At 31.2% G+C, this 11,445-nt stretch overlaps 1 protein-coding gene across 2 annotated transcripts; it reads right to left on the reverse strand.

Annotated features, from left to right (window-relative positions):
* Positions 1–537: 537 nt before the first annotated feature.
* Positions 538–5,784, reverse strand: LOC111292731 (protein DYAD-like). Of its 2 annotated transcripts, none has more exons than XM_022885256.2 (9): positions 5,558–5,784; positions 4,156–4,213; positions 2,792–3,167; positions 2,343–2,708; positions 2,195–2,252; positions 2,023–2,106; positions 1,473–1,825; positions 1,273–1,390; positions 538–1,058 (listed from the first exon to the last, which is right to left on the reverse strand). In XM_022885256.2, exons 2-9 carry the CDS (start codon positions 4,163–4,165, stop codon positions 960–962), a joined length of 1,464 nt encoding a protein of 487 aa, XP_022740991.1. In that variant the 5' UTR covers positions 4,166–4,213; positions 5,558–5,784; the 3' UTR covers positions 538–959. The 2 variants fall into 2 exon arrangements, with proteins under 2 accessions (XP_022740991.1, XP_022740989.1); XM_022885254.2 differs by lacking the exon at positions 4,156–4,213 and having other exon boundaries at positions 5,558–5,610; positions 5,707–5,753.
* Positions 5,785–11,445: the final 5,661 nt, after the last annotated feature.

Here is an 11,445-nt window from a genome sequence, read left to right on the forward strand (position 1 = left end):
ATTCGATTTAGAAAAAAAACCTCAACCTAAATTATCTAGTATTAATTCTAAAAACCTCAACCTAAATTATCTAGTATTAAAAAAAGTACACCTATTGAGTTAAGACAAATCAAAATACATATTTTGTTATCACTATCTTAGACTAACTTTTTTATTACAAAGTTTTTCTAATTAAAAATAAAAGTACAAGAAAAAAAGGAAAAAGAAAACCCAAAAAGCAAAAGCTGCTTAAAAAAAAGAAAAGATAAGTGCCACCTGACCACTTAAAACGGGATAAAACACCATCAGTCTCTAACCTAACTCTATTTAAAAAAAAAAAAACTTGACCTCTTGATTTAAAAAAAAAAATTTATGTCCGAATCAAAACCAATGAATATGAATTATTTATCTTTACTTTTATTTACATTTTTATAAAATCTATATAATAAAAAAATAAAATTAAAAAAACTATTAAAAATTAAAAATTAAAAATTAAAAACAAAAAAAGCAAAGAATGGAGAAAGAGTCGGATGACACGTGAGCACCTCTCGTTCCCCATTCTCTACAAATTTAAGGGTATATATATATCATTAAGCAAAAAAAGGGTCAAATATAATAAACAGGTCCACAGGTCATCAGCTAAATTACGCATGTTCCGACAGAAAATCTATACCTGGAAAATATGTTTCTACTCTGTGAGCATAATATTGACAAGTTGCAGCTCACAATGTAACCTGTGCTTTGTATGTTAAGGTAGATGTGGTGCCACAGATGTAATGCATCAGAAGCGGAGTTCAGCTTCAGTGTGTGAGTCCTATACAAGATCTAAATCCTACTAACACAAATGCACTTAAGTTGCCCAAAGAGGACAAAAAGGAGAAGAAAAATGGGAGGGAGGCCGGGTGGGGAGACGGCTTTGGCGGGTTGAACAGATAACTCCAGTCATTTCAATCCAAGGAAGTTGATGGGAAAAAAAGAATTTACTGCCTGGATGTCTGAATAGCGCTGACTGTACTTGAAATCTCCATCAGCTGTTGCTCAATTTTATCTTTCCATTTCACCAAGTCCTTCAACATTTCCTGTCAAAGAGGAGATTCGAAATTGGCCCTTCATTGGGATAAATGCAGAGCTGAGTGCGCTCGCATGACATGCACACATTCACAGATAGTTATCAATGTGCAAAACTATAAACATTTATGTGTATCTGTTATGGTACATATGCATCTGTAGATACACAATGTTTTAAGCATGTCTTAAATTAAAAAAAACAATGACTTCTTTGTTTGACATCACCTGAAACAGAAGCAATGAATTATCAAGATCTAACTTTGAATTGCCAGTAAGAGAAGAATCAGGTGTCACATTAGCTTGATCTTCCCCTTGCCTCCTAGGTGCTAGATCCCACACATCTCTGTTTATAAAACAAAAGAGAGCAGCTCCAATGTTAAGCGCAATAATCTTCTCCTCAAAATTGTCACACAAATTTTAGTTACCTCTTTACTTTAGCCTTTTCTTCATTAAGCATATCCAGCTCTTGAGCACAAATGGGGCGTTGAGAGGGGCTATGACCAGGTCTTGACCATGCTAGTGGGGCCAGATCTGTATCTTTAATTATACCATCCTGTCCAAAATTAATCAGCTCTGGACTCTCAAACCAGGGTTCCACATTACCCCCTTGAAAATTGTTCAGGTTGGTACTCTCCAACCAATCTTCCCATTTGTCAGAAGCTGAAGGACTAAAGATAGTGCATTGCTTTGATGCCTGCAGATAGCTTAATGAATTTGAAATTTCCAGCAGCTGCTGCTCAACTCTAGCTTTCCATGTCACTAGTTCTTTGCACATGTCCTGCCCGTAAAAAGGTAAAAACTAAGAGCTCTGTGCACTTAATTGACAATTTCGAATACAGGTGTACATAAAATAACTGTCTTGTGACAGACAATTTTTAAATAACTTCAGAATAATACTAACTCCCTACCTTATATTTAGTATCTGTCTGATTGTCAGAAATTCAACAATTGGAAACAGGATATTTGCTATCTTACCTGCATACCATTCAATGAACTTGAAAACTCCATCAGGCGTTCATCCGTCTTTGCTTTCAATTTCACCATTTCTTTCTGCATCTCCTGTAGAATAGAAAATAATTCAAGTGAAACATCAGCAACTTATATTAATGTTATAATTAATTTCATTTCAAACTATTTCTACATTCACCTCAATCAAATTAGCTTGATCTTGCACTGGCTGCTTGGATACCAGCTCTTGCATATCCCTACTTACAAAAATAGAGGGTACTTCAGTCGATAAAAACAAGACCATCTATGCCTTAATCTTTAAATAACAGTTACTCTAGTTTCCTCACCTCTTCATTTTGGCCATTTCTTCTTTAAGCAGCTTGAGTTCTATGGCACAAGCAGAATCCTGAAAGGGACCCCCATTTGGTTTCTGCCAAAATGGGGAGATCCTAGCCTCTTTTTGTATGTTGGCCAGATCAGCACTCTCAAGCCAATACTCCATCACTCCACTAGTGTTGTAACAGCGCCGAAACCGATCAGTACCACCTGGTGCCACCTTTCCATCAATGTGCTTCAGCAGGTGGTCCAAGAGCCCAGTATCACCAATATGTTTACGGGCTGCCATTCTCAAAGCAGGCCGAGAAATTGGGTTCTCAAACACAGCCCCTTCAGCTTTCATGATTTTTAAAATGCCTTCTTCAGCCAGCTCATATCTTCAATAAATGTACCATACATAAGAAAATTTCACATAAACATAAGAGGAAAAAGTTAACTAGTGGATAATTAAAGTTTTCACCTTTCAGCAGACCATCTCTCTACAGAATTGTTGTGCTTGTTTTGCTTGCACTTGTTAGGACCACTATTTAGCCTTTGTTTCCCACATCTTGCAGCTTTTTCTTTTCTAAGTTGGTTGGAGGAAAGGCACTTTCTCTTCCGCATTTCTGGGCATGAAATCAACTCCGCTTTAGCATGTTTTTTATCATCTTCATCATAGTCTTCCTCGATTCTGCCAAATGACTGTTTGGCAGAGCTATCTCCTTGAAGGACCAAGAATTTAACTTGCCGGCAGACACCCCACTCTGCCATCCCAGAATGCTTCAGCACAAACCAACAAAACCCTTTCTTAGATGTTTCAGCTACCCCCTCACAACTTCTGCATAGTTCAGAAGCACCTAGATATACAAATAACGATAAGAAATCAACACCTTTCATGAACTTGAAAAGCCACAGAGAACAGAGATCTACATAAAGTCCAAATACCAAATTCCCAATTGCCAAACAAACTGGGTGAAAATTTTACTGCTTTTCCCAGTTTTTATTTCCTTATCAACTACTCAAATCCTATCAAGAGGAGTTTGAACCATTTTTAGCTCAATCACTTTGCAAAAACAGGTCATATGTATTTCACCCAAAATCATGAGAATCCACTATACCATATTCCCATCCATGATCAATCGAAGTGACACAGTGTTCTCTTTCAACTCTCTCTACTCATCTAATTCTAAGAGAAAGCTTAATAATTACCAAGCTTTATAAAAATTAGAAGAAATGTATCTTTACTTCTCCATGCCAATAGCTCTCCTGACCCAGATATCCTCACTTATGAACCACTGCTGAAGTTGCTCATCCCCACATTTCAACCCAAAATTTGACATTCAACACATTGACGCTATCCAAATTAGTTATTTTGAAATGTTATTTCAGGTTTGCTGTTTTACTTTAGTTTATTGTAAGAATTTTTTTATTTTATAAAAATACTAGCATGTGATCTTTTAATGAGTTTGAATGACAAGGATTAGATGGGGTTCATTTGTATCTAAGGGATGAGACCAAAACTGCTGCAACCCTATTATAAACAGCCATATTATAAACTGCTGTATCTAAGGGATCTTTTAGACTGCTTTAGCAGCCATATTATACTTGATACTATTCATTAGAGGTTCTACCCTAAACATTAGTTTTCTTGTTCCAACCTTCTACTATTTCTACTCCATACTGTATCAAACTTGGATCAATGTACTCACTACATCTGAAATCATTTCAGCTCTTACTTATAAAAAGCATTAATTAAAATTGAAACAATGGCAGAAATAATTTTCAAGAAGGGGATATATGATCAAGAAAAATCTGTAGAAACACTAAAAATGATCTGATTTGAACCTGGCGACATAACATTTGAATGGATTAGATTATTGCCTCCACCAACCAAGGTGTAATCCTACAAATCGAAAGGAGCCAAAACCAATGTTGAAGACTACATGTCAGTGAAACCTACAATGGATCAATAAACCTTTCACAATTGCCAAAACAAAATGGCAGTAGTAACAGCGCCACTCCACCCCTGGAATTTGGATCATGATGATGAGAAATTGGATCACCTAGTATGCAATCTACATGGACTATAATGCCTATGACTTTGATAAAGAATTGAACTACAAAGGTAATGCAGACGAAACATGTGCTCCATTCACATCCGCCCCACCCAACTTCACCCCCCCCCAAAAAAAAAAAAAATGATCATACCTATATCTCAAAAACCAGCATCAAATTCAGAATGTCACATACTTAACCTGGACATAACCAATAACATCATTCCCTAGATTGAAGCCACCTCTGCCTGAGCAAGTAGGTAAACTAACTATTACCCTACACATGTAAGCTACTGTGTGGTCTTATCAGTAGTTGAAAAATTGTTCAAATTACAGTGGTTGTCCTAGAACAAAAGGTAAGTTTGTGGAAGTACATTTCATTGGGAGCAAGCATTTGATTTGGAATGTCACATTTAAATAAACAGGACATCATAAAAACATGATGCCTTAATCTAGACATAGGAGCCAACAGAATGCACCAGCACCATTCAAAGATTCAGTATCATCAATTCCCTAACTCAGTTATCCACCATATTAGCATGTATTTCAATTTTTTACCAATAATTAAATCCAAAGATCTGGTAAGACAACAAAGCTTTGTTTCCAGCACATCTAGCCTGACCCCATTTCCATGGAAAGTTTATATGGTCGACACTATAAGTTATTTAACCAACCTATAGCACGACACAATCATTCAACAGGTTTTAACAGTCAGCCTCTTCACTTAAACTAATTATCTTCCAGTGTAACAACAAAAAAAAAATCAAGGGCATACCTAAGTATTAGACGAAAGTGATGGAAGAGAACCGACACTCCCCAAAGAACTTTTGTGGTCACTATTATCACGTCCTAGGCTAGGCACCAGGAAAACCGATGCTACAAATCATATATGGTTAAAGCCCCTTAACAAAGATGGCGTCACCCATTATAACACCTCAACAATGGCTCATGGGGAATAGGATCAAATTATACCACAAGTTCACATTAGCATTAAACCGTAGAAAAAAAAAAAGGCTAAACGACATCAAACCTATGATTCATACTCTTATTTACTTCACTATTTTCCCTCTATTTTCCTAGCAATCAAGCAGAAGAGAGGATCAAACATTCACATTTGAGAAAATAAAGAAAAACACGGGCAGAGGAAGCATCAAAAACGAGAAATGACGGCATAGGCCGGCGACGGGGTTTACCTTGAGAAAGAACGAGAGGTAGCTCCAACATTCAATCCATTCGAAAACCCTAACTACGACATTTACGGAGAAGAATCGTTAAGACAGAAAAATTAAATGACATAACAAAAGAAGACTTCAAAAAAATACAGCGATGAAAGAGAAAAAACCCTTTGGATTTTCGGATCACAAACAGAGAATCTTCTGAAATACCAATAAATAAATAAATAAATATATATATATATATATATATATATATATATATATATATATAAAGAAAGCTTGGGCACGAATGTATCAATCTTACTAAAACCCTAACCGCCAAAATCCCCAAAACCCTTTTTTATTTATTTTAGTAATTATTTTTTATTATTTTAAAATATCAGGCTTGTTTTTTTCTTTTCAACTTTTTAATTACTCTTCCATTACATTTTTTTTTTCTCCTTCATTCTCGTACGGGCAGGGCTGGAGACATTTGGATTTATTCCTGGTTGGTTTAGTCCCACTTAATTATAATTGGAGTCCTTTCAGATTTATGCCGGTTTCAAGTCAGATTTTCAACTTTTTAATTACTCTCCCATTACATTTTTTTTTTCTGCTTCATTCTCGTACGGGCAGGGCTGGAGATATTTGGATTTATTCCTTGTTGGTTTAGTCCCAGTTAATTATAATTGGAGTCCATTTAGATTTATGCCATTTTCAATTCAGATTGATGTTAGGTTTGAGTTATTACAAGTTTGGATTATTTTTGAGTCTAAATTATTTCATATTTAGATTTTCTCAATGTTATTTTGAGTTTAAATATTTTCATTCAGATTTTTTTGAATTTGAATTTTTTTTTTCTATCAATTTGGATTGGATTCATTCTCCAATTATCTTAACGATCGTTCGAGTTGTCGCACTTTGCAACTTCTGATGCAGCGTTTTAAATGTGTTTATGAAATGAAACCTTAAGCATCATGTCAATTTATTGAATTTTGGATAAAAAATAATGACTCTTTTGAAGTATGATAAAATATATATATAATTTCTTTGGGTGTGAGTGATAAATTATTAAAAAAATTTTAAATCTTTGATTTTATTTTTAATATATTTAATAAATCATTTTTAGAAATCACTAAATAAAATATTTTCAATGAAAAAGTATAAAAAATTCTAACTAATTTTTAACTATTACGAATATCATAGATATCATTTGTATCTCTCTCGTAATATTTTAATTATATTTTAATTTAAAAATCTTCACTTGATTTATATATATGTTGAAAATTAAAATCAAATTTAAAGCTTTAAGCATACTTTCATATGACATACATGTTTCTTAGAAAAAAAAATTACCTCAAAGATATATTTATGACAAAACATACTTTGTTATGAATAACATAATCGCTGTGTTATGCAATGATTTTTTAGATCATGATCGAATGTTGGGTAGAATCTTAGTTGAATTAAGACTCTTTGAAAGCATTGGAATTTAAAAAGGATTTTTTGGACAAAATTTTGATGGAACTATAACTTTTCAAGATTTAGGATTGAAGTTTTCTCAAATTAAGACTTTTCTTGACATCGGATTCGTATATCTATTTTGGTTGTCAACTCCTTTAGATAATTTCAGATTCCTAGTCTAAGATTGAAACTTGAGGACGCTCCATCCTTAGTAAAGTGGCTTGATCAACAATGAAAAGAAATGGTCGTATTCAAAGACTAAACTCAATTGACAATAGACCATGTCATTTGACAATAGGGTGCAAACTTAATAGACAAGGGCTCAATTGTCCATAATTCAAGGGTAATGAGAGGGAAATTTGAAATTCCTCCCAAATTAGCCAATTGGTAGACAACATAAGATGTCAATTGAACCTTTTTTAAACTCAGCCAACACATGCGTGTGTTATTAGAAGCTTTTCATCTTTTGATCAACACATGCTAATGTTAATTAAGGCTCATTCAATCTATTTATCCATATTTCAAATTGGCTTGTCTAGTTTAAGGGTATTACTATCATTTCCAAATCTTGACAAATTATAAGCTCAATAAAATGATTATTGTTTTAAAAGATTAAGTCACCACTTAATCTCGAGTGCAAATTTGGTTTCGAGCTGTATAAATTAAGACAATTTAAGTCCCAATAAGGATACCAAATTTGGTTCTTATAAAGCTACTTATAACATACCTGGTATGCAATGTTATAGATATAATAGAATAGAAGAAGATAAGATTATGAATAAAATTGAATTAAATAAAATTATCCTATTTTATGTTTGATGCATGAAATGATGGGTTGTTTTTCTAATCCATCATGTTTATATGTAAGATAAGGATTAGGATAAGTTAAATTTTTTTTATTAGTCAAAACTATTCTTTCTAAAAAAAAAAATAATTTGCCTTCCACATATTGGCTTAATGGTGAAGATGTTTTAAAGAAGAAATGTGGGCATGGGTTCTAATCCCGTCATCCCTCTTTCCCTTTTGCATTTCTATGAACAAAAAAAAAGTAGATATAATTTATATTTATATATTTTAATATAAATATGATTAAAAAATTTTAATTAAAAAAATATAATTTATAATTATTCGTATGGTTAAGAGTTGATTTATCTTTTCAATTTTTTTAAAAAATAAATTAAATTTTAAAAAATAAAAAATAACTTTTTTATTTTTTTCCTTTTTACCACCATAAAGGGCCAATTGCTGATCGCGAGGGTTAAACCTAGCCATTGGTTTAACCCTTGATTGTCACTCCATGACGATTGAAGTGGCAAATGACGCAGGAGAGTCAAAAGCCCTCTTAATGTTATTTATGGAAAAATGCTACTTAATTACATTAATATGATGTTATTTTTTAATTTTTAATTTTTTCTTTTTTAATTTTTACCAATTGAAACTAATTATATTATTATATCTTTAAAAAAATAAATAAAATATCTATACAACTTTAATAATATAAATTTAGTATATAAATATATTCTAACTGAAGTATGTATTAAATGTATTAAATGTATTAAACTTATCTTTAATTCAATTATATGATGAATGTAGTAAATTATCTTTATTTAAAATAACACAATTATCATTCTTTTAAAAAATATTGTTTAGTGATTATGAAATTAATTAATGAAAAGAAATAAAAAAAGGAAAAACAAAATGAAGGTTTTTTTAGTTTTTAAAGAAACTTTTGAACAAATAATTAATTTAACTTAATGTTTTAATAATTAGACAAAAAATTGAACTAGTGAGAATCTTTCTTTAATTGACTGGTCTGATCAATGAGTGATTTGATATTGACAATATAGTTTTGAAATTAAATTAGATTTCTACCTTTGTTTCGTCAAGGGCTTTTTTTTGTAACATTATTTTCCTTTGTGTTGAATTTTTTTTTTCATTAGTAGAGAATAATGAAGCAGAGGCATCAACATTACTTTGCTTTTTTTGTTGCCAGTGAGTTGTCACATTAACTTCATTTTTAAATGCTTTATTAAGATAAGGCATGAAAATAAATTTTAATTTGAATTATTTGTAGTTTTTTAAAAGTGTTAGCTTTTTAGGTGAGATAGTGATCAAGAGGTGGGTAAATCTCTCCAAATTCTTCCCAAACAATAATTTCAAAATAATTGAATGGAAATTAAAACTAATATCAAAATATGATGTGAATAACAATAAATTGATGAAATTAAAGCAAATATAAACTATAATCAAAGTAAAGAGATATGGATAGAAAAATCAAACACAATGATTTATAGAGGTTTGGTCCTTCTTCATAAGGCACCTATGTCATCTCTTTTTTGTTATCCACACCAAAGCTTTAATCCACTAATCTTGAATTAAAAGTACAAACTTATATTTTTCTCTCTAAAGATTAAGATAGAAACCTTATACTCTCTACTTTTTTGGCTAAGTAGCAACCTCTCAATCCCATAAATTTAAAAGGATGCCTCGCCTCTTGATTACAAAATCACTTAATAAAAGTGTAAACTTAAAACACCTCTTAAAGGCTAAGTGTTTGCCTAATGAAATACAAAGAAATTTGATGAATGAATAACAACAATAATTTGGATACAACAAATACAAAGATGTAGACTTTTAAGCTCTAATAACTCTTGAATTTCAACAACAATAATTTGGATACAACAAATACAAAGATGTAGACTTTTAAGCCCTAATAACTCTTGAATTTTTATGAGAATAAAAATATAACTTGTTGCCTCTTGCTCTTTTGTTTTATCAATCCTCTTGGTGTGTTGGAGTGGCCAATATATAAAGAAATTGAAGAATTAGCCATTGGGAAAGCTTGGAAGAAAACACTCATTAGAAGCATGAAAAATAGTCATTGGAGTGATTTTGCCTAGACCCGATCGTTCCCTTCCATGAAGGGATCGATTGGTTCATGTTTTGGAACCAATTCACGTCTTGAAAAAGGCTACCCTATCGATCCTTTCTTTGAGGGGATTGATTGGTTCGAGGGGGTGATCAATCCCCTACATAAGGTGATCGATCTCTTATTCAACCAGGAGAACAATGTTATTTTCTAGGTAAAAAATCAAATGATCCTTTCCCTAATTGATCCTGTCCATTTAGGTGAATGTCTCATATTTTGTACTCTACTAACTAATTTGATCATATCTTGAGTTATACAAATTCAAATAAAAAATCATTTAAAGATTTAGAAACCAAACTTAAAGTGCTTTCTTTCTAAAATTTATCACCTAATTCATTTTGTACGAATTATAGTCAATTTTCAAATCTACCATTTGTGCAGTTTTTAGACAACTGTAAAAGTGTCTAATAAAAATTCAAAATCATTTCTTAGAAAATTTGGATTTTGATTTTGTTTGATCCATTAGAAAGTAAACTCAAAGAGCTTTGCAACCAAATAAAATTCAAATATTAAAACTTTATGAATTAATACAAAAAAATAAAACAAGTTCAATATTGAAAAGCTTTGTTATAGTAAAACAACTTTCTTAAGTTAATCTATTTCTTAAAACCAATATTATTAAAATTGTATTAAGTCTACAATGAATAAATCCACTTTAAAGATAATAATTGGACTTTCATTGAAGCTTAAATAAAAAAAATGTTTAAAGATAATTTTGATTTGAAAAATAAGAAAACATAAAGAAAGGTTTGTTTAAACTTTGAAAATCATATTATGTATTTAGTATCAAAATATAAAACTTAAGAATATGTACTAAGTAAATCTTTTTCAAAATCTTGATCGAGCTTATTTAGCTTAATGTTTTATCATTTCAAAATAAGGATCAATTCAAGGCTAACAATCTCCTCCTTTTTGATATGACAAAACTTAAAGATAAATTTGCTTGATAAAAAAAATATTTTTTAAGACATTTAAGATTTTGAAAAATATTTTGAAAAACTCCCTCTTAAACAATGTGTGGCTAAACTCCCCTTCAATTTATGCATCATAATCTAACACAACTCAACTAACATATGTTAAAGCATATATTAAGCACACATAAACATATGTATATTAAGCACAAGCAAATTTGTCCATTAAATATTTCTCTCCCTTTTTCTCACAGCAAAAAAGCATGAGTAAATAAACACAAAAATGTATTAGCAAATATATTCATAAAACATTTCTCCTCTTTTTTGTTTATGCTTTTTATACCAAATGTTTAAGCTCCTATATCAATTACTATAAACATACAAGAAGAAATATTTCTAAACTTTTTCCCCTTTTTTGTCATTTAAAAAAAAAGAGAAATCAATTCAAGGCACAAGCCAAAATGCTTGATACCAATAATATCAAGAGTATTTTAAATGCATGTAATCAAGTATAATATGCACAATGAAGTTCACATACATGTATTCAAGCATAAAAGCATAAATGTATCCAATTTTAGCATTTTAGCACAAGTAATCAAATTTACTACATGAAATTTATGAGC

Source organism: Durio zibethinus, chromosome 10, assembly GCF_047325235.1.
Source record: "Durio zibethinus cultivar Kanyao isolate XHJ-2024 chromosome 10, ASM4732523v1, whole genome shotgun sequence".
Taxonomy (NCBI): domain Eukaryota; kingdom Viridiplantae; phylum Streptophyta; class Magnoliopsida; order Malvales; family Malvaceae; genus Durio; species Durio zibethinus.